This window comes from Thunnus maccoyii, chromosome 1, assembly GCF_910596095.1.
Source record: "Thunnus maccoyii chromosome 1, fThuMac1.1, whole genome shotgun sequence".
In the NCBI taxonomy this organism is placed as follows: Eukaryota; Metazoa; Chordata; class Actinopteri; order Scombriformes; family Scombridae; genus Thunnus; species Thunnus maccoyii.
The window spans coordinates 5,136,276-5,161,241 of NC_056533.1; the positions used below are offsets into that span (position 1 = coordinate 5,136,276).

The 24,966-nt window shown below is 39.8% G+C and overlaps 1 protein-coding gene across 1 annotated transcript in view; it reads right to left on the bottom strand.

Annotated features, from left to right (window-relative positions):
* The window catches only part of LOC121912372 (plakophilin-3-like), a 41,136-nt gene extending 22,641 nt beyond the window's left edge, over positions 1 to 18,495 (bottom strand). Inside the window, exons 1-6 of the mRNA XM_042434514.1 lie at positions 18,129 to 18,495; positions 7,650 to 7,738; positions 3,140 to 3,753; positions 1,278 to 1,401; positions 910 to 1,114; positions 571 to 730 (exon numbers count right to left, since the gene is read on the bottom strand). Coding sequence (XP_042290448.1) covers positions 571 to 730; positions 910 to 1,114; positions 1,278 to 1,401; positions 3,140 to 3,753; positions 7,650 to 7,738; positions 18,129 to 18,330 — 1,394 coding nt within the window. The 5' untranslated portion in view covers positions 18,331 to 18,495. The remainder of the gene's footprint in view (positions 1 to 570; positions 731 to 909; positions 1,115 to 1,277; positions 1,402 to 3,139; positions 3,754 to 7,649; positions 7,739 to 18,128) is intronic.
* Between the last annotated feature and the right edge of the window lie 6,471 nt (positions 18,496 to 24,966).

The window sequence follows — 24,966 nt, forward strand, 5'->3', positions numbered from 1 at the left end:
TTTCCTGTTCTACAGAGGAAATAATAACATTTCCATCAGCCTCATTTGTACTTCTGTGTTTAGTGCTAATTAGCAAATGTTAGCATATTAACATCTGACTGTGAGCATGTTGCCATACTGACACCCATTACATTCACAGTGCCACTGTGCCTCAGTACAGCGGAGTCATAGCTACCAGTGAGGGCACAGAGGTCATGTACAAACTTCAGAGAGTACAGAAGATAAATACTCAATAAAAATACTCAAAAAATCTGTAGAGTTTGATTTATGTAGACATATCCCTGGTGGTTGGGATTTTGCCAGGGAAATTTGGACTGGTGACTCAGTATTTCTAAAATCTTGGCTATGGCCCTGAGGTACAGCCTCACAGGGCAGCTAGCGTGGTGGCTGTGGACTGTTACTTTTCTTTGGCTTTCCTTGATATCCCAAAATAATTCTAGACCTTGAAATTAACATTTGTGACAATTCAAACTTTTGGTATGATGACACTGACTACCCGTAGATAACATGAACATGTGCATCAAAACCAGAAATAGGCACATGGTAAAGCTGGGTCCTCTTAGGTGTTACCTGAGGCAGCCGGTGGTGTTGTAAAAGATATCTCTCTCAGATGGGCTGAGTGGGATGCTACCGCACAGAGGAATCAGTACTTTCTCTGTCAGATCTGATAAAGCTTCTTTGGACAGCTTCTCCTTCAGGTTGTCTCTAGAGGACAGATTCCACAGTACACCTGCAGCCACAACAGCAGTGTTAGGTTGATATTCTGTAATTTGTATCTGTGTAATGTAAACCAGTAATAAATAATACACATAGACTCTATACAAAGAACACTTGCATTATGTGGTTGAATCGTGGGTTGAATTATCTTCTATCTATTATCTAGTTTTTGGGTTACTAGACTATTACTACCAGTGATGTTCTTTCGAAGCTCATCGTCGGGTTCGCCCAGGATGCTGACGAGATGCTTCACACCATTGGCATCTATGAGCGCCGCCTTGTTGTCAACGTTCTCGTAGATGAGGTTCCGTGTGGCGCCGGTGGCAAAACGCTGCACTTCCTGGTTGTCACTGGAGAAAAGCTGAACCAGAGCTGGAACACCATGCAGAACACGGACCTGAGAGGAGACGCACAGACAGAAACTCAGGTTAACAACACACACAACATACTGTAAATACACACATATAAGAGGTGCTGATGGTGAATAAATGACAAGTAAACAAGAAAACTAACTACATAAAATGAATAAATACATATAACCACACACAACCAAGTGTTACCTGGTTTTTAGCATCGTTGCTATGGTAACACTGGTGTTGTATATATGCAGCTCCCAGAACTTGCAAGGCAGTGTCTGGCTCGGACAGATATCTGACAGCTGTAGGCATGTCCAGACCCTGCAACCTACACACACACACACACACACACACACACACACACACACACACACACACACACACACACACACACACACACATTGGGGGTTTATTGTCTGGGTATCACATCCTGTCAAAAAAAAACATGACATACCAGTAACATGTGCTGTCAGCTGATCATATGGAAGCTGTGGTAGCTTGACTAGCTTTAAATGATTTACTTTTAGTCTTTTCTTTTTTTCTAGTAGGAAATGCTTATGTTTGTTCTATTCTGACTGAGGCAGCTTAACATGTATTTGAAACACATGCTCATATTGTCAGGTTTGTCACCATCAGTAATATCATTTATCCTTTAACTAACATAAGATCATCTCTGTCCAGTTAAGACCATCAGACTACCTGCAGTACCCTTAAGACCAGCTCAAATCCTGATTTATTGGAGACTTTTGTTCAGCTTAAACAGTTTAAAACTTCCAGTGTAATATTTCCTCATTTTTGTAAATGTCCTAAAGTGTTGCCAATCTTGTTTAGTATGTTGTGATGTAGCATTTATGGAAAATAGAGCATGTGAATGCTACAACTGCAGGGAAGTGATGGTGATGGAATGATGGAGCCTTTAACTTAAGTAGAGCTAATATGAATAGTTGATTAATTACTTGGTTGATCGACAGAAAATAAATCGGTAACTAATTTAATAATCAATTAATTGATTAAGTCATTTATCAAGCAACAAGACCGATAGTCCACAGCCATGTTAGTGGTTGTGTAAGCCTGTACTAAACTTAAGCACAGCAGTGCTGTGACCTAATGCTAATGTCAGCATGTTAACATGCTCACAATGATAGTGCTAGCTTGTCTGAATACCTGCACAAAATTTGGTGCCAATCCATCACAACATCAAGTAGATATTGAGATATTTCACTGAAAAAGTGAAAACTTGCTGGTGGCGCTAGAGGAAAAGTCAGAGGATCACCAAAAGTTGTTAGAACTGATCCTTTAGGAAACTTGAATATCTGTAGCAAATTTCATGGCAATCCATCAAACAGCTATGCTGCTAGCATCAATCAGTATGACTGCACTGTCACTGTAGCTACACTGTAGCTGACAAACACCTCAACAATGTAACTACAGCAGCTACAATGATACCATGCAGGGACTGCAAGATTTGTCATTGGTCAGCATGGACTGCTTGTGGTTTCTCCTACAAGTTTCTCAAGGACAGAGGCAAAGATTGTAGAAAATGAAAACATCATGGGACATTTTCAAGAAATGCTCAGTAATTTTTTCCTTTTGAGTAATACACATATAGCAAAGCCATTTCTACTGCAAACCGTGAGCTCACTGTGATCCCTGCTCTCTATCACAGTGAATGAAAGAACACAAGCATGACTACTGCAAGGAATTATCTCATACTAAGTAATAAACCTTCCTAATGTTGCTCATATCACATAATGAATGAAATAGTGTACACACAGTTACTTTTGGGAATATAATTAAAGCCCAAATTGACCTCATAATGTCCAATATATCTAGTGTTTCTCAACCAGTCAACTAAAAATCTAAATCTATCATAGATTCTGTTTCTATTCCAGTTAACCCCATTCATCTTCACACCCCTTCAGCCTTTTAACTCTTGCTCTCTCTGTGCTAGACTCTCACAGCTGAGAGTCACAGCGGCATACACTTTCTAAGAAATTCATATATCTGGTAGTTGCAAAAAAAGCCTGATTCACATCAGTAGTGTAAACTCGTGTATTATGTCTCACCCTCCTAGTGGGTCGTTGCTGTGTATTGATGCACCCTCCAAAACATCCACTCCTTTCCCAACACTCCTCACGCTGCGCAGCGAGGCTGCCCGGTGCAGGGCAGCTTGGTACTGCCCTGTCCCTGCATGGCTGGCCCTGGAGACGTGCTGCTGCCACTGTGCCCCCCAGCCATCCCCTGCCATGGGAACCCCCCTGCCAGACCCCCAGCCATCCTGGCCAAAAGCGGAGCTCTGCTGCTGGTAGTGCTGCTGACGGTTGGTGATACGGCTGATGGTGCGGTGAGAGGGGCCTTTGTAGGTGTACTGGTATGGCAGCTCCTCCTCCTGCCAGTACCCTCTCCCCTGGGCCAGTGTTCCGCTGAGGCTGCGCCTTAGGGTGCCGGGGGGAGGCACGGTGGTCGGGTAGGAGGTGTTCTCTGGAGGTACCAACACAGTCAGAGGAAGTCCCTCCTGGTCTGCCTGGCACAGCGACTTAGAGCGTCTGCTTCTGCTCTGTGATTGGGTGGCTTGGTAGCTCTTCTGGACCATGCTGGCTCCTGAATGGTTCACCCTGGAACTGCTTTCCACAGCAGAGCGAGAGGAGAAACCAGAGGAGTGCAGGGGTACTGTGGGCACCTGCAGGGTCAGTGGTATGGCGATAAATCAAAGGTTAGCAGACACACTGCTGGCTAAACAGCCCAGCAAGCAGAGATAGAGACACTTTTCTACAGTTCCTATAAAAAAGGGCAAAATTTCAACATAAAATCCTCAATATTGAAGGTTTATCTTACAAGCAAGCGGAAAGATTGTCACAGCTTACAAAAGAAACAATAGCTTAGGCTGGTGAAATTCATCATTCATCATTCAATAGTGAAAAGGTGGGGCAAGATTTTCCACATTCAACACCTCCTCCATCTTTTCTTCATCAAAAGCCTTGCTACTGCAGTAAGCTGCAGGAAGCTCACTATGGTCTTTTTCATTGTTAAAAGCAACTGACAAACGTCCTGTTGATATTTTTCTTCTGTCTTTACATTGTTCTTGTTCTGTTTTTTTTTCAGCAGTGCAGGACTTCCATCTTCCTTTTCATAGACAATTAGATCAGGACTAACAGGGAGGAAACATTTTTCACACACGATACCAGCTCGTCGCTTTCGTGTGTGTGTGTGCATCCGGCACACACACTGCAGACAAGTCTACAGAAATGTACAGTGACAAACACTGTCCAACTGTTTTGGAAAATGTAAAAATTCGATGTTTTACATCATTGGTTAAAAAGTAATTATTTAGTTTATTTCAACTTGGGTATTATTTGTGTAGTTTTGGCCACCATGTTTAAGAGTTATACTGCAAAGTCAAGAATTAACTTTCATTCAGGTTCATAAATCAAACTCTTGCACATAGTGGGAATTTCCTACTGTGGTCATCAGCTGTGTGTACATCCCGCTGGGCGTAAACACCAAAACCACAGCTGTTCTAGCAGCCCAGAGTGCCCATGCTACGCTAGGAAAATACTCAGATGCTTCAATGTCCATTACAGGGGATTTTAACAGCTGCGGGCTGGACATTGTTCTCCCATACTTTAAACAGTATGTTGGCATCCCAACAAGGAAAATCATGTTTTGGACTTGTGTTATGGGAACATACACAATGCTTACACCACTACTGGGCTCCGTACCATAACATTGTCTTCCTGCTTCTGCAATACACTTAAGTACTGAAATGTCATAAACCACTCACCCACAGCATCGACCAGTGGTCAGGGGACGCAACTGTACAGCTACAGGGGTCCCTTGTGTCCACCGACTGGAGTATTTTTGACAGTGACTACCATCCCATCCCAGCCAAAACTGTTAAAAAATACCCCAACTCCAGACCATGGATGACTCCTCAAATAAAACTTAGGCTTAAGGAAAAACAGCAAGCATTCCATCACAAGGACTGGCTTTCCCTCAGAGCCATTAACCGCTCTGTGAGAAATGAAATCAAGAAAGCAAAACTTGCATATAAGGAAAAATTAGAACAGGAATTTACCTGCATAAATACCAGGCAGGCCTTTCAGAAGGAGAGAACACTCACCTGGTCCAACTCAAAAACCAGCACTCCTACACCCACTGACCCCATGTCATTCACTAGAGACCTGAACAATTTCTATGCCAGGTTTGACACTCAACTGCTCCACTGAGTGTAAGATATTGCTGGGGAGACTACCCACCCCTGAGCAGTCACACAGCAGTCTCTCCCTTTCACAGAAGTGGACATCTACTATTAGCTAATGAGGTGCAAAGCTGACAAGATGGGATCCCAGGAAGGCTACTCAAGAGCTGTGCCTTGGAGCTCTCCCCTGTACTCCATTCTATCTTTAGAGAGTCACTCCAGACTGCAATCATCCCCACCCTCTGGAAAACATCTACCATCATTCCTGTCCCAAAGAAACCCCACCCCTCTGAATTGAATCACAACAGACCAGTAGCGCTCACCTCCATCATTGCAAAATGCTTCGAGAATCTGGTACTGAATGCCATCCTCCTAGTTTTTAGCCCACAGCCGGATTCCTACCAGTTCACCTACAAGGCCAAAACAGGGACAGAGGATGCCTCCTTCATACTCTCCTCCAACACCTGGACTCCTCTAGCTACTATGCCAGGGTCCTCTTTGTAGATTTTAGCTCTGCCTTTAACACCATTCAAGGGCATCTGATTAGTAGACTCTGCTATCTCTACGTTCCACCTCTTCTCATCTGTTGGATTCACTGTTTCCTGTTTTCCTGTTTTTGAAATATTCTGATGACAGCCATACTTGTCCTCCTCACAGACGGAGACTCAGTCACAGCCTACCAACAATCTGTTGCACACTTTACCCAGTGGTGCACAGAACAGTCACCTCCTCCTCAACGATGAAGGAGCTCATCTTTGACACCCACAATAAACTCACCACCCCTCATCGCCCCACTTTCATCAATGGCCAGCCAGTGGAGATGGTGGTAAATACCTTGGCAACATCCTGGACAATAAACTGAGCTTTGATCGCCACACCACAGACATCCATAAATGCTGCCAACAAAGACTCTCTGCCATCTGCAAACTTAGGTCTCTCTCAGTCAAACCCCACCTCCTGCTCCTTCTGCATCGAAGTATTATTGAACCCAACCTCCTGTACTACGCCACTTGCTATTTCGCCATGCTCACCCTCACCAATTGCAACAAGCTCCTGAAAATCACTAAATATCTTCCAATGTAATTGGGCTCCCCACTCCCAACCTGCCAGCCTTTATTGACACTGCTACCACTCACAGAGCACTGATTACTGCACACTACCCCTGCCACCCCTTCAACCCATGCTTCACCCTCCTCCCCTCTGGCCACAGATACAACCACTCTGCAAAAAAAAAAACATGCTTTGGGAGGAGTTTTGGGTCCCAAGCTATCACTGCCTTAAATAGCCTTGGCACACTGTAACAGACTTGTGTTCTTGTTTGTTTTTACCCTGTTTTGAGTGTTACTTATATACAGACTGTGACAGCAAATTTAATCTATAGAGGACAATAAAGAATGAATCTGAATCTGAATTGTACAGGCTGATTTCACTATGCTTAGATCTTAACTACTTTTAAGACGACAAAAAATAATTGTGTAAAGAACCTGGTATGGCTATCAATACTAGTGCCTATAAAATACCTTATTTCGGGGGAATATAAACATGTGTGGCCCATTTTAGAGAAGTTCTCCACAGTCACTCAGTGCTGCAAACACATTTTGGTCTGCATCAAAAAACAGTATTGATGTTTGCTGACCAGATCTATAAAGGACTCATTAATTCTCCACCAGAATTTTATTCCCAGCACTTTAAAGCTTCTGAAACAGTGTTTAGATATGCATCTTTGGAAATACCACTGACTACTGAGGATATAATGAAACAGTGATGAATGAAACTGAATGACAAAAACCACCATGGGGCCTCTTGTTAGGTCCCTTCATAGAACGGCCCTGATCTCAACAGTGAACTAATAACTACTAACAATGTCATTATTACTGTCACAAATGATGACCATAACTACAAAAATAAGACATAAATTGTAATAAAACAGAATTATCTTTTAATAATCGATGAAATTGATTTGTAATTTCGTGAATTTATAATACTACAGTCCACACTCATACCTACTGTATGGGCAGTCTTACCATCTGTGAACCAGATGACTTATGGGCTGTATCAGTGGCCTGAAAGAATAAATCCACGACAAACTCCAAAAAAAAGACTATCAGCCAAACTTACATGTTTCTGTCTGACCGCAGTAAAGCCTCACTGAACCACATGAGAAAACAAAGGATAGCGTAAACATACAAGCTTGAAGTTGCTGTGAGGTGATTTGTTTTTCTTGTTCTCTTGACAGTGCTTGGCTAACAGCTTCCTGTCTCCTGTCTATGAGCTAAGCTGCACTAAACATATTCTGGACCTACAGTATCTCAGTTCTGTTCCTTTAAATATATTTGCATTTATTATAATACAATACAGAACTGTCATATGGTACTCACAGCCATGACCCGGCTGGGTGTGTGTATCATGGATCTGGAACTGAAGCCAAGGGTGTGAGTGTGGCTCTTTGCTGCAGGAAAACTGTAGTCTAGATAAAGAGAAGAAAGATAAAACATTAGTGTGATAAAAGAGATCGGCAACAAAAGACTGTTCTGATGCTGTAAGACTCAAATTTAAGGACAGCAATCTTCATGACAATCTGCTGTGAAACTTATCTTAGTGCCACAATATATAATGCAGTAAATTACATTTGAGCAGGAGATGGTCATGTCCTACAGTATGATATCATTTACCTGTTAAAAGCATTTTAATGTTGTTGATGGTCTTACTACGTATATAATTATATTGAGGGTATGGGTTGACTGTAGTAAAATAATTAGAAACATTTCTTACTCTATTAATACTTGATGTTTGCTGTTCTGAAGCTAAATTACTCATTTCAGAAAGAAAGAAAAGTGCAAAATACAAATACAACACATTCTACAACAAGTAGAATGTGAGTAGAAGATAGAGTGCAGATGTTGATCTCAAAATGGCAGCGAAGATAACAAAAGACGGGGATTTATTCATCTTGTATTGTGCTTAATTTTAGTGGATCATAATATATTGGGTATGGAATTAATCTGCAGATGATCCAGTTCAATATGAGACCAAACTTTTCTATGGATGTTAGTTTTTGAGACACAACCAAGGCCAAAATGTGGCCTGCAACAGACTAGGTAAGCCTTGTTTTTAGCCTAGCTGATTGCTGGAAATGCCTTCTGCTATGTCATAGCGCACATTGTAAAATGGTGAGGACTAATGAAAAGACAAAAGCTTTACAATAGGCTCATAAGGAATAGGGTCATAAAATAGGTTTTACCAAAATTGTGAATCACCGCAACCACAAGAGGTCCTTAAACATACAGTCGCAAAAGTGCACAAAAAATATTTTAGCTGATGGGTCCAGTAGTGTGCTAGATTAGCTACGGACAGATACACACACACATACACACACGCACACGCACACGCACACACACACACACACACACACACATTCACATATACATACACACACATGGCCATACAGACATGACCGAGGGCATGATCTCCTCCAAGTTACGCCTGGAGGATATCATCAACAAAACATGATTCAGGAATGGTCTGTGTTGTTTGGACAGTGTTCAGCTGGTAGACAGCGCAATTCTTAGAGAATTTGGCCAAACACTGAGCATATATATTTATTCTTCGACAGTGCTTCTGTTCGGAACGCATATTAATCCTCACGGGGAAATTGGGCCACTGAAACAGAAAAAAAGAAAATTTGCAAATTTTAACTGCAATCAATTATTTGACAGCCAAGCTTAGTTTAAAGAAAGTAGACAAGTCAAGTCAGTTTTATTTATATAGCACTGACAGAAGTTATCTCAGGGCACTTTTCACATAGAGCAGGTCTAGACTGTACTCTTTAATTTACAGACATTCAACATTCCCCAATGAGTAAGCACTTGGCTACAGCAGCAAGGAAAAACTCCCCTTTAATGGAAACAAAAGCATTGTTGTGCAGATTATACAATATATAACTTATTGGAGATTCTGTCTATCCTCCTTCAGTGGCAAAATATTTGTGGCTGTATGCCTATTTGAAGAAGGATTGAGATGGGTGTGTGTGTCCTAACCACACAAAAAGTGTTCTCAGTGTTTGGTTAACATTCTAGACCATTCTTAAAAGTGTGCTGAACTGTATCCACAGAAAGCCTAATTTTGACAGAGTAAGAGAATGAGATGTAAGAATATACATGCTAGCAGCACTGTGCAGCTGCACTTAGGTACAACAATGCTTTGAACTAAATAATAACATTAGCATGTTATTGCTAATGTTTACAATGCTAACTCGCTGTTTACCATGTTCTCCATATTAGTTTAGTGAGTTATAGAATTTCTGTACCAAATTTCATGGTAATCCATTGTAGTTGTCAAACTGAACTAGTGGCACTAAATGAAAAATAAGGGGATCACCAAAGTCACCAGGTCATCCTCTGGGGATCATGAATGTCTGGGAAAAAAATTATGGCAATCCATCTGATAGTTTTTTAGATATTTCAGTCTGAACCATAGTGTTTATTGTTGGAGGTGATTGAAATTGCCACCCCTAGTGTCCTGCCATTAGCATGGCTAATAAAAATAGCTGTATTTGTTATGTGTGTTATGCATAACAGTGAGAGAAATATATGAAAGATTACATCATAAATAGGATAGTAAATAGGATAGTTTTCACATTAAAAGGTCTGTTTAATGGGGGTTGGGCAGATAGCAGATGGATTCACTTTGCTTCACAGATAGAAATAATGCACATAGACATGAAGACAATGATTGAAGGAACTTAATATAGACTGCACAGTGTAACCACATGTATGAACACTCTCTATATATTGAGAGACTATACTCAGGAAAGTGAGCTCCTGTGAGTTGAACAGAGAGAGGAAGGGGAGCTTTGCCTGTAGTTAATGGCTTGGAGAAAACAACAGACATCATCCAATCCAGCAGGACGGAAGGAAGGAGGGAGGAGACGCTGTTGGGAGGGGAGCTGGGCTGCATGCCTGAACATAAGCATCACCAGGTCAGATGTCAGGGAAGGTATGCTCATACAAGACCACTACAATACAAAGAGGCCAAAAAGTAGAGCACACACAGCATATAACCAGTAATATATGACATGCAACCAGGATATTTCTTTACAGCTACATAACCACAGAGACTCCTAAAGCCATTACATATATAGCCTCTTATTAGCTGTACTAATCCAGACTTTCAGATCACAATCTGCAATCTATTAGCTTCAATGCTGCAATATAACGCTCTGCTGTTTTCAAACCATATGTCCATCTCATTCAACAGTGGGATTAATACATGGTTTAAAGTCAGTCAATACTGTTTCTGTTGTTATGTTTCTATTATTATTATTATTTTCATTATCAATTAATCTGCCAGTTATTTTGAAGATTAATTGACAGGCTATATGGCGATTTTGGTGTAGCAGCCAAATTGCAGGTTTGCATTGCTTATTGCTTATGAAAGGAACAGTTTTAACCTAAAAAGCCTCACACATCACTCTTTACTGTTTTTTACAATCACTAACACACATTTCTCCATACTGAATTCACTTTTTCAAAACTGTTCACACTGTTCTCTTTACTAAAATGCAGCTCTGCACAACAGTTAATCTCCTAAAAAACACAAACAGGCAAAAATTACAATATGTATCACTATTGTCTTTGAAGTATCTTTTATTTATTCATTTATTTCACATAAATGCAGATTTCATTACAACAAGTTAAGGTTGTTAAAGTTAAAGTTAAAGGATAATTCCCGTTTACTTCAACCTGCTGTATTTCCCATAAATGTGGCCATCGTCTCTCTATGGGTCACACTAACTTTGCACAATGATTTTTACATGAATAATTTAAATGAATAATTAAATGGATAATGTTTGTCTATGAGACAGACCAAAGGTAAACACAGAAACTAGCTGCCTGTAGCAGCCATTGTGGCTAACTGCTTAGCGATCTACATTGAATAGTGGCTCAATAGTCCATTGCTGCTTGAATAACAGCTGTAGAAGAGAAGTCAGCTACTGGATGACTCCCAAGAGTTTAAAATTAGTAAGTTAATTAATTAGTTAGTTTAAAATCTTCTTTCTGCGCTGCTAATGATCAGCTGAAGTTGGAGATAATACTTTGTATACACCTGATCAGCAAATCAGTTGATCATCAGCAGTTTAAATGAGTTCACTTTGGGTCAATTTTGAACAGAGTCACTAGCTATGGTGCAATATTTTGTTCTTGACTGCAAGTCTTCCTAATTTGCTACAGTATAGCTCTGATCTACACCACACCAATGGCTCACTTTAGGCTCATGGTACTTGGTCACCGTAAAATAACCTATTGTTAAACTATTCAGGAGACTCCCATTTCTATGTTGAGGAACATCAAGGGAATTCATAACAGTTCATTAAACTTTCAAACGTGAATTTACAGAGGGGAACAACACTGTAAATGAACCCATGGTTCTGTCCACTTTGGTACCCTTCAGCATTAGGTTGCAGAAACAGAGTAAACTGCACCCTTCCTCCTGCCTGCATTGGTTTCTTTTGGTTTATCTTCAGCATTGGCTAACTTAACTGTTTAATCATCAGTATTAGTAGTTAGAACAGCAAACACCCTGGGAAGTCTGCTATAGTAACACTACAGTCCATCAGCTATTAAAGCCAAAAGAGATGATAAGGGCTGCTGTTGGTAGCAAACAGTGGTAGCATCGGTAGCAGAGCTCCATATTTTGTCTAATTCAGTTACCCACACTATTCAGTGGTGGTGTGTGTTCTCAGAAGATAAACCAATGCCAATAGACAGCAGTTGATTAATTACAGTGTATGTTTATGAACTAGCCATCTATCTATGTCTTGGTGATGATCCAGGACTGTGGGAGTATCTCCAGTGGTGGATCTGTTGCAGCCCTCCTTTCTTGATCCCATGACCTTGCAAATATCCAGACTTTTATGTCAGAGTGTGTGGTATAGTTTCAACTCTACCCGAGATATGTCTTTAGCTCTTTATGCTAATCACATGTCCACACGTCTCATGTTGTATTTAGAGAGACAAACAACTAAGACATACAGACAAATGGATAGAAATAGGCTCATACAAAGTTGCTGCTAAGCAAAATCACACTCACATTCCATGAGATATTCAGAGTATGGGAATGTTGCTATCTAAAGTTTGAGTATGTTTTTAATCAGCTCCACTCTCAAAGGATTATGACTATAATTAAGCCCACCTTCCAAGATGAGACTGTCTTAGTGCAGCTCCACTCTTTTACCATGAGCCACTAATGGATCATATTATCCAACCAAGCCTTTCTCAACACCATGTTTTTTCAATACTTTCCATCTCTGTCACAAATCCATCTTCTACTGAATCTCCACCCCTATCCCAAAATATCCAATAACACCCAGTCCTCCCACACCTTGGTCTCCAACAGTAGTCTAAACTCTACACCCAGTACCCATATTCTTATAACACTCTGCTATGTTTATTAAACCCTACAATACAAAACTGTGGGACAAAACAAACACTACAGTGATAAAAATACACCAGGGAGCACATGAAAGTGCTAAGGAACCTTCAGGGCAACTTTCTGCGTATTAGATCATGACGTATCTTGTGTGCAAAACAAACATTCTGACTTCAGTGTTGAACAGGAAAATGGTTAGGGGGTTGCCAAAACCATTAGGAATCTGGAATTAGGAATTTGATGGCAATCTGGCCAAACTTGTTGAGCATTCTTGGTCTGAACAGACAGATTGACCTACTATAGCTGGGCAGACTTAATCATGTTTTTAATAATCCTTTACATTGTATTAACTCTTAATTTTCCTTTCTGCGGCCAGAACCTGCAACTGTGGTGCTCACACTCAACATGGGCACGGAACCCCTGCTCAGATTTATCCAGTAACAATTCCGATTAAGTTTATTCAAACAAGACTGCGTCTTCAACAATGTTGACATAAAGAGAGAAAGGCAGCATTACTTTAAATTGCATCTTATGAAAACAGTCGTGGGAAACTGCCCAAACTGCAGATGGCCAACACAAATTTCTGACCTGCCAGAAATTGCACAAAAGCCAGACTGTTGATCATTCAGACAATTAATCAGGTGTTGTGACCTCAAACTGAATGTCAAATGACAATTCCTCCCGATTCTAAAATGACTTCTTAAATTCTAAAATCAGGCTCAATCTGTACATTGTCAACCCTGCTTAACATACCAGCAAATATTGGCATCCTAAGGCCCCAACACTAGTTTGAATGGCAGCAGTTCTGATGGAGTATACTGGCAGCTTTATATACCTTGCTCATGCTCTATTCTTCTTATCTTGCTTAACTATAAGTCTGACTCTGTTTCTTCCACAACAGTTGTGGATAAAATGGTGTAAATGTTTTCATAGCCTTAACACCTTTGCCGTATTTCCTCGGGGGGTGGAATAAAAACTCAGCTGAGAGGTTTTCACTATCACTTGGATATGATTACACTACATGGTTAAACAACAAGCCTCAAGCTTCTAGCAGTATATCTAGTGTATTTTATTTTCATAAAGGTTTCATAAAACCTACAATTCTGAAAGGCTGGAAGTGTATGAACAAGTGCATACAATTTGCTGCAATGTTTGAAAAGAAGAAAAAAAACTTAACATAACCAATGTATTAGGTACAGTATGAGACATCTAGCTGTGAAGTTTTATAGCTCGGTGACAAATATCAGACATGCAGTAGAGCAGGCCTAACCTCACTGGCCACGTACAGTCCTGTCTAAAATAGACTGTGATAACATGCAGTGAAGAGGAGATTGGAAAGGAATGTTCCACACACAAGGTGGTCAGTCAGTTTAAGGGGGTGTTGAACCAGACATCACCTACATTACATTTTTCTTTCAACAGGCTTAAAGTCTGGAGTCAAAACCTCCATTCATCCACAGCTGGCATGATAATGTTTGTTACACATCTCCTGTGACTCCACACTTTTCCGTCCAGGTTTGTGCTATTTTGCTCATCTCCCCCTCTCCATCTGTTTCCCTTGCTTGCATTTACACTATGGCTGGATTGCATCCAGAATATGTTGATTTCAGATCACAATGTGTGAACTTTATCAGTTTTTTGCCAAACTTCTGTGGCTCATTCAACTTCAAATGGAACATAAAACAATTTCATAACTTAGGTCCATCTTTCAAACCATACGCCTCTGTGTGTTACCTCCACTTCCTCCTTGTGACAAATGACCTTCCATTCCATAGCCGTTGTTGTTACATGGGTTGTTTGTTTTGCGCACTTCCGTATTTCGGGTCAGATTTATGCTTGAATTGTGTTTTCCCTCACATTGAAAATCAAGTTTGTATTCATTTCTTTTTAAAAAGAATTTTGGAGCAATTACATACAGCACTTTCAATCTAGTGACAGCAGAGATATGACAGGAAATGAGTGGAGATAGATAGGTGACAACATGATAACATGGGTCTTAACCAGTGGGCTGCCAGTGGGCCAAGTTTGCATTCATTTCTATAAAAACTACGTTATGGTTGTGAGGTAATGCAATGCAGACTTTTCACTTAAGTTTACCATTATAGTGATTTACCAAACAATGACATGGCAACATTGACAAAAATGAACGCACACTAGATGCTCAGTTTCAAGAGTTTGCTAATTGACCTTCATACTGTACAGAAATAAATGGAAACCAATGGCTGCATAGAGCAGTAGGACAAATCCAAACCTTAATAAATCCAGAAATTGACACTTGTACTGCATGATTTCTTAAATAGTCAGCAAAAATGTAAATTATACATGTTTATTAGTTAAGGAGCTTAAATTTGCAAATACACAGGTATGATCTTTTAATCCCAAAAAACGTATTTTACGCTCAATTTAAATTTCTCTGTTATTTGACAAAAACAGAAGATTCAGTCTGATGAAAAAGGATGTGTGTTGGCTTGGAGATATGCAGTCAGTAATTCTACTGATAAAAGATCTTACACAAGCTAACACTCAGCTTCTTTCAAACCACATCCTGATTCCCTCATAGGTCACACAGAAGTCCTAGTCCTGCTCTCCTAGTAGTAAGGAGGAGGGGCTTCTCCTTCCTCTCCCGTACTTTCCCTTTGGAAAGACTGATTCAGGGTCATTAACTGGCCTGGGATGAGACAGATATGGAACTCCCCAGTCTGACTGGCTACTACTGTAAACCTGCACGTCAAGACAAAACCATGAAGTGGTCTTGGATATGTGTGCTTAATTGTCACTTTTGGATCCTACTTCTTAATTGATGGAAAAGCAGTTCTTGTTCAACACATGAACATTTATAACTCATAACCATCCCAGCTGGAGCCTGTGATATCATCAATTTTATGAAAGTTTCCATAGTGAGAGAAAAAACAGGAAATGAACAGGAAATAACACCCTTGCAGTTTTCCATAATGCACAAATAGGAATATGTGTGGTGAACAATACACAAAGATAAACAACTTTTCTGTTTGCATTTACATATATTTTTATATTAAACTTTTATATGTTTTGTACTTAAATGTGTCTGTCATCTACCATCAAAAGTAATGAAATGGTTTTATAGAGCTAACATGAAATGACTTCATGGTCTGGCCACTATAGTCCTCTGACATCAATCCTCTGAGCAGTTTTGGGATGAACTGGATTACAATAACAGTCACCCACCCATCTGCATTCTTTAACACAGAGATGCTAAAGCTCCTTTACTGCATCACTGGCATGATGTGAGGCATCTATTATCACTGCTATAACTGGCCCAACTCATTATTGAAGTTATCAGTTTCTATTCATCTGCTTAGTGATTCAAATTACTGTAAGAGCAGAAAAAAGTCATGATGAAGTGGAACCGGGTTTCAAAATTCCACATACAGTAGTCAGTTTCCTGCATGTCATCTGTGTATCACATTTCCTATCTTGGTTGCGTAATTACTTGGGTTCACATCTGTTGTTGTTTTGTGTTGAGATTTTGATGGGACTATGCCTGGTGTAACCTTAAGTGTATTTGTTCTGATCTGTTTGGTACAAGATTTAGGTTCGGTGTGCAACTTTCTCTGGTTCAGTGTGCCCTATAGGCTTGGGCAATTGGACAAATATATTCGCCAGTTGTTTTGTTTCAGGGGGTAATTTTTTGTGATTTTTAACTTACTATAGTGTTATACAAGTAGTGTAGCTCCTTTAAGGGATAGCTCAGTGTGTAGGTTGTGTGCGTAGAAAGTGTGCAGCTGAGAGAGGAAGAGAGAGCGTGTGTGACGGTAAGGCTGGCGACCGGAGCAAAGAGTATGAAGTTAGCGGTAAAGCTGTGAACAGTGCAGTGTGTCTGTGAATAAATGCTACAACTCCTCAAGATCCAAGCCAAGCTACCGCGCCTTGCTCGCCACCTGCTGAAAAGTGAAGGGAGTTAGCCCCGAAGTTATCAACAGTGAGTTAGCCTAACCCGACCAGGCTCACTTAAGGTGGACTAACCTTTAAGGTGGACCAGCTATTCTTACTTTAGCGATAATCTCAGCCACTCCTAAACAGAGAACAGAGAGATATCTAGCTTCTGAGTCTCTCCCAAGTTTTTGCAGCAGAAGCTAAGATATCCAGACATTTCCTGGTATGGGTCAAAAACTGGAGCCTACCTTTCCCATGTTGCAACTGGATATAATATTACATTATACCCTCACTGCGTCCTAACTGCCCACTTCTTTCAAACTCCACAACTTCAGGGTGTAACACAAGCTTTCAGTTAAAAATGTTAATCCCAAGTCCGAGCAGAGACAACCCTGACGACATCATCAGGGTTAGTTGTTCAAACTTTGGAAAGCTTAGGCCAAATATAACACATCACAGCTGTTTTCACAGACCAAGTAATAGCTACTCCTCATGATGAGTAAACTTAACTTCATGTATAAGATCGGTGGACTGCCCCTTTAAAGTTCATGATATAAATGTTGCTCATCTTAATGAACTTTTTTCCAGGTTTACTTTATATCTATATGAAGATAGATAGATAGATAGATAGATTCTTTATTGCCATTCAAGAAAATTTGTTGCCACAGTCTGTACAGAGCTTCACATTAATACATAGATACATGAATACAGTATACATCCACAGCATATCTACAACATATCTGCCATAGTGATGCAGTCACACCAGTTAGTCTGTGGTCTGTAGAAAGCCCCATAAATCAACTACAGAACTGACAGACCTTTCATTTTCCACTACACTCCACAACCCAGTGTGGACATAATTATTATTTATGCAGTTTTATGCACAGTTAACACTGCCTTTTCATTTCTAATCAGTATTCTATATAATCTTTTTTACTGTTGACCCTTTCCATGTAATAGCATAACATTTAACAGTCTCACAGCAGGAGTTGCTCCTTGAACCTGTAAAGTTTATCAACTGGAAAACCACATGTATCTATCTAACAGTATCACAGCAGCTTGTGCACACACAAACACATCACTGACACACAAAACAGACCTCTGCTTGACCTCTGTGGCCAGTCTTCATTAGATTGGAACAGAATATATATCGGTATATTGTCATATGTAATTCAATAGCCTACATGTTATATCCTATAACAACCAATGACTTTTTAAAAAGGAGGTCTGAGGATGTTTCAGCCCTCTGAAGCAAACTTGTGATTTTAGGTTATAGACTAAATAGGATGACAATTTCATTTTATTTAAAGGAATCACAATTCTTACTTTAAGTGTTTTTGAGGCTAAATTAACGGGCATAATAATCAAAAATGCGGTCAAATAAATTGTAATAATGACCAGCACCTGCTAATGGTTTGAACAAAGTCTTTTCAACGACCTGACAGAGAGAGTAAATGCGTTAGTGCTCCGCAGCGCCACCTGGAGCCCGCAGAGACAAGTGGTGTGATGCGGCTCACCTGTTGCGTCCAGCAGCGAGTCGTCCAGTCTGGGTAAGGAGGAGGACTTCTTCTCGGCCAGCCGCATCCGGACCTGCTCCCGGACCCTCCTGGCCTTAGCCATCGGGTCCGGAGACGGGCCGTCCGAGGGAAGCACATAAGCGGTGCAGGAGGAGGTAGGCTGCAGAGCGGACAGAAAGCAGCCTTCCACCGCGACACTCATACTGACCGCGGAGAATCACAACTTCACCAGGCACAGAGAAAACTGTCCGACTGCAGTCGCGGCTCGTCCGGTGACTGAGGGTCCGCTACAAAAATGGAGACCAGTCCGCAGCCAGTCCGCCTGTAGGCGGGTCCTGGAGCGTGGAGGGGGGGGCAATCAAAATCCACCTGCTGACTGTCAGGACGAAATAACACGGAGCAGGACTGGGAAACAGAAATCACCTCATAAAGCATGTAAGATATTTTACTTTGACAACTGTGAAAATAGTTGTCAAAGTAAAATAAAAACTAAAACTGTAAGTTATAAATAATTTCTATCTCACACTATATGATTTGCCTGCTGATGCATACAATGTATTGTAAAAAGTGTGGATGGGCAGTTAAACTTTTGAAGCATTTTGATCGCTGGTTAATATTACTAATGCTGAGTACGGATGGTAAGATTTTAAACCATAATAATGACATAATAATGACAATTCCCTTTAAAAGACACAAATCACATGACACAAATTGGCAATAACTTTGTTACATAATGAATATACCAGTAACGTCCTAATAAATAAAACAAAAACTCCATCTGCTGATGAACACCACAAATTATGTGGTTGAAAAGTTCTGAAAAAACTATTTGGGAAAAAACAACATTTTCTTACCAATAGATATAAAATAATACAAACCTTTACACTTAAATAAAGATTCTTACAGTATGTTTTGCAGGACAACTTAAATGTATCCCTTCTTAATTACAATATTTACACAAAAATGGATTGAAATTAGGAAACCTTTGGCGTTGCCTCCTGGTATGCTGTCTTTATCAGTAGTTTTTTCAGTTTGATGCCAAAAGAGCAGTGATTAGTATAAAAGCAGTTATAACTATGGCAACAGTATTCCCTAATGAATAAGTGTTCATGTTTCAATTCCTTGTCCCAGTGTAAGGCTATCAATATGTGGGTGTCTCAGTGGAACCATGATCTCTGAATTTTTATCATATTGATAGTTTGCAATTTGCGTGTCTACACAGGCCATGTATAGAAGAAGAGGGTGTATGCCATAAGAAAAACTTACATTTAAAGCTGTATAAAGTTATGGGTATAGACACTTTACGCTGGATGAGTCATGAAATAGTTTTAAAATAGTGATTTGATCGACATCTGAATGCAGCAGCACAGGAATTACTGTTCACCTGGCCAACAGGTAGCTTTTATGCCACATATTGTGACCCCCTAACTGAAAAATGATGCCTCTTTGCTTTGATGTTTTCTCATGAACAGTAATCTTTATTTTAAAACCCTGAAACACTTCTATGGATGCATGTCATTTTAACACGTAAATAGCGTTTTAACAAGACTACAGCTAAGCTAGCAGCTCTGTGAGAATTGAAAGAATTTCATGGTGGCTGTGTTAACCCATAAGAGATGTGGGCGCCTTACAAGTGGAAACTTTGGCCTGATGGCAGAATTAGAAGAACAGTTAGGGGTCACAACAACAAACATTGGGATTTTATGGCAGTCTACTTGTAGATGCGGCTAGTGTGGAAATATCTTGCACTGGACCAAAATAATTTGCCCATTCTGATGTAAGACACTCATGACTGAAAGTTGCTCAATAAGAGTAAACCCCGGTGTCATCTTTGAGGTCTGTATGTTATGCAAGATCTTGAAAATAATCATTCTAACCACGCTGCATACTAAATGTGAAAAGTAAAACTGAAATTATGACTGGAGCAAGCAGGAGGGACGGGGAGCGTGGGTGGAGTCAGGGTCAGATGGTTAAGTTTAGTTAGCACACTCAGCTGAAATGACATTCGAGATAAACAACTGGGATGTGATGTCACCCCAAAGCCCTCCCAAAGTTCACTGAGGTGAATCACAAGGTGAGTGCAAGCTCATTAGAAGAGAGACACATGTTTCTAAACATAGTATCAGACAAATAGTGAAGTTCCTCCCTTTGGCTTCAAGTTCACCTTATTGTTCTTTTACCAACATTTCAAATGAGAATACAAGACAGGATTGCAAAATAAGCAATGTTCATCCTGTTGATGGGGTGGTTGTTTAAAAGCCCAGGAATGTGGAAATAACCTCATACTCCAAAGCTAACATGAGAAGTCCTTGGGGGAGGTCTGGGAAGCTAAGCAGTTGAGCAGTAATATGTCAGAAACAGAGAGGCTCAGGGAGGGATTCTTGCAGCCTGTCTCAGAAACAATCCTGCCAGACCAGAGGCTTTCACACAAACTTCCCGAGAAACCACTGACTCTCACTTTGGGTGTGGATGTCAGGAGTGTGTGGTGTGTAACTGGCATTTTTAGTAACAGCATACACACATTCTTACTAACACACAAAGGTCATGACCTCTTATTGTTGCTATGTGAACCCAGGAATGCATGCTAAAAGGTCTGGGGTCTTTAAAGTAAAAGTAAAACTGAAATGATTTTGATATTGTGTAGTTAACATTAAGCTAAATAGAAATGTCAAGTAAATTCAATACAGCTGAATTTTCAGTAATGAGTACTTATAGGGCTAATTACGGGTTATTCAGGGAGTATTTTAATCATCAGTATCTCACAAATTACAACTTCAGTATATGGTTGTGCTCTTGTGTTGCTGACTTTTTGGGTGTCCAAGAATGTTTTTGAGTAAATAATTTTGACACATAAACTAAATGCAGTGATTTGTATCTTTTAATTTTGCTCTATGCCTTCTTGTATGGAAGTCTGTGGCTGCCAATATAGAATTGTTTTATAGAATCGTTGTATAACAAAATTATTTTTTTAATGTAAAAATGTATATATATAAATTGAAAAATAAGTGTACTCCCAAGCGTAAAGCTGTATTCAGACCAAATCAGGCGCTGCGGTGTTCAGCCGCAGGGTCAAGCAGAGGTGTGTGGGGGGTGTGGGCGTGTTTATTTGTGCTGTACAATGTAACCGCTGTGAAACAATCAGAAAATAACATTTTATTGATCTGATTCACCAGCTTTCTTGCTACCAGTGCTCCCTCTCTTCATGCACTCTCTAGCTCGCTTGACCATAGTTGCTCTCTCTCTCTCTCTCTCTCTCTCACTGGTGCTCTCAGCTCTCTCTCTCGTCTTTTTTAAAATGAGTCGGAAAGCTGACAGCAAAGTCTAGCTTTTAACATTATCAAACGAAGAGAAACGTCCTCCCCTCACTTAGTAACTTCTGCCCTCATGGCAGAGTTTCCAGCTCTGATCAGTCTGATCTCCAGCTGTGATTGGCCACCGCAGCCTTCAGCCGCAGTGACGTTGGGTTGCATTTCTCCAAAAGTTGACTCTGGCTCAACTTTCCGGCCGCAGTCGGGTGCGGCACCGCAGCTGCCAAAACAGCCACAACCGAAGCACTCTACCCCCATTCAAATGAATAAGAAACTGGCGTTTTCACCGCACGGCCTGATTTGGTCTGAATACAGCCTAACACTGCCAAATTATATGTGAAACCCTAACCCTAACCCTTTCCATTTTCAAATTTGGGGACAATGTACAACCTAAACTTTTGCATTTGCATTTGAACTATGTCGTCGCAATGATAATTCATTTATTTCAAATCTAATGAAAATGAAATGGAAACAATTTTTCATGGTAAATTTCATAATGGTGAACTTAACAATGGTTGGCTTCGAAAGATTTCACAAAAGAGGCCTGAAAGAATCCTGCCATTATGATCCAGATTCAAATTCAGACAACTTTATTTATCCCAGAAGGGCAATTCAGTTTCACAGCCTACCTAGTTCACATAAATAAAATAAAATTCTTGTTGGTCTTGACAAGCTGCAGCATTTATTAACTGACACACACAGTACACAGTACTGTACATTTACTGCCAGATTGACAACTTACTGTTAACCTGCTTCGCTTGCATCCACCATCACTTTCCTGCCACTGGCTCTCTCATGTAACCTCTCACACACTATGCACAAACATTACACACTGCCCTATTCCTTAAAAGGAGCTACACTACCAAGAGATTCTGAGGCAACGACACAAAGGTTAACTCGGAATTTGGAACAGCGCTGCACAGAGGCTCACAAATGCTATCGATTTCCAAATTAATGGATATTTTGCTTTATTATTGGCATCTTTTTTTTTTGTACATTTATAGGGGAAACACTGAGTCCATTGAACCAGCATATGAAAGAAAATGTTAAAAGACTTTCAATAAAAGATTGAAAGAAGTTTCATAAAATATTATCAGAGACACTAAAAGAGTTCAACTTTCGCATCAGGTGGATTCTCTGTTGTCCTCTCTTGGTAATCAGCTCTGTGTTTGCATCAAACACTGTTCCAAGATACTTGTATGCATTTACAATTTGGACGTCCCCACCATATATTATGCTAGTTTTTGGTTTACTGCTGTTTTTCCTAAATCCAATGATTAATTCCTTAGTTTTTGTCACATTAAGGTCAAGGAAGTTATCATCACACCATTTGACAAAGACAGGTAAGGCACAGCCATGATCTAATTCTGAGCCCTGAAGGAGAGACAACAGGGCAGAGTCACCAGAAAACCGTGTTTAAAATGTTCAATTTCATTTCATGCAAAAGCCTAGTTTTCAATTTCATTTTCAAGTCTAGGTTGCACATTGTCTGCCAATTTGAAAATGAGAGGTCCATGTTCACTATCATCATCACTAGTATTTTTAAACATAAAAATAATTATTTGATTAGAAAATTGTCATGTTAATTTCCTCATCATCATCATCATACTTATACATATAAAAAATGAAGTTTCAAACTGATTAACCGATTTCATTTTAAAGTTGGCAGTCACAGACTTCCATATACTTCTGCAACAACAGCATTCTCCATTCAACGGATCAGGAAGGAGAAATTAAAGGGGTTCAGATTTTCTCACAAAGGGTGACATGAGTTATTCACCGGCAGTGATATCGATACATGGATATTAGCTGGTGTCAGGAGTCCTTTTAAAACAGAGGTTTCCCTGCCAGTAAGTGGCTTGTCAGACTAAAGTGAGCAGCAATATATCATAATAATATTGTTGCTCATATATAAGAACTTGATATGACTCACTAAAAAATAAAATCCAGTGTTTATTGTTGAGAGGTATTTTTGAAACCGAATCCTGCTTGTTTTAAACTGTTGTATTCACTGCTGAAGGAGCAGATCTGGTTTTCATTTGGAAAAGAGAGTTATTGTGTTGGAATTCAGAGACTCCAGGACTATCACTGTCAGCTATAAATCACACAGACGGGCAGTGAGAAATTAGCATGTATGTGTCGAGATAAACTAGCAGCAGACAGAGAGAGGGGGAGGGACAGTGAAATGTGGCTACACAGGCCCACTGAAAGAAAAACAATACAACTTACACCAAACAAGAATATATTACTAACAACGAAACTGAACACATCAGTAAATTGTACTGTTGGGTAATAGTTAAAAATGTTACTTTCATTTTTTTGTTTCATTTTCATTTTTTTTCATCCTATTCCTACTCTCTGCCTGTTAAAACATTAACATTCTGCTGGTTCTGTAAATACAACTATCAAGATGTCGATTTGAATCATAGTAGAGTCCTTGTCCTACCCTGCTTGTAAAGAAGTCAATATTACGTAGTTGAATGATCAGTGCGTCCACCAAACAATGGTTGTTAGGGCGTGTAGCTTCAAAGGCATTCCTATCACCAGATGCAGTGTAGAGACTCATCTGGATCCCATTGACCATGGGTATAAAGAGTCAAGGTAGGTCATGAGGCCATGAATGCTTTGTGTCTGTCTTAGGTGCTTCAATGCTCCATGTGTAAACCTGGACAGACAACTACATTTCATCTAGTGGGAAAAGTCTGTGTTCTAAATCTGTGTTTTTACATAATAGTTATTATTTTATCTTGTATTTTTAATTTAACTTTATACTATTGTATTGTAATAATCCTTGTTTTATTGTAAATGTTATGATTCTTTGCTTTTATGTTAAACACTTTTGGTTGCATTTTATACACGAGTTGTGCTATAGAATGTGTATTATTATTATTATTGTTAAGTAGTCTGTGCCAGAGGCCTTAAATGCAAACATACTGTATCTTTCATTGGTTTCATTGGTTTCATTGTATGGTGACATGCTCTATGTAGTTAATTTTGGAGGGTTATTTTATTTGCTTTCAAGTAAAATGTTACAAATCTTAAAATGGGCTTTGGACTCAGTTCTCCTGGCAGTGTCTCTGAAAGCATTTTGACAACAGATTTCATTCACTGTGAAATACAATACCCACCTTTGTCATGTTTCATATCCTGATCTGCTCTTTTAGACCTTGAAAACTTAAACTACTCTTTAGGCTTTTCTCTATTACATGAAATATTAATGACCAAGTAAGCAACAATTAAAAAGAAAACCTCTCAAAAACACTTGAAAACTACTGAAAAATACAAGTACAGAAGTCTCCCATGTAAAATAATCAAAACTGTTCAAACTGTAGTACAAAACTGCATGATCCTGTAAGAGCCATCACTCCTCTTACTGGTTTTCTTTAGTACCGCTTTGAAATGGGTTTGCGCTAAAACTTCCCAAGTGGGTGAAATAAATCCTCTGAACCTTTATGGCAGTAGTTCTCGACCTGTGAGGTTCCTAAAGGTCAAATAGAAAAAAGGTAAATGAAATCTGTCTTACAAAATGA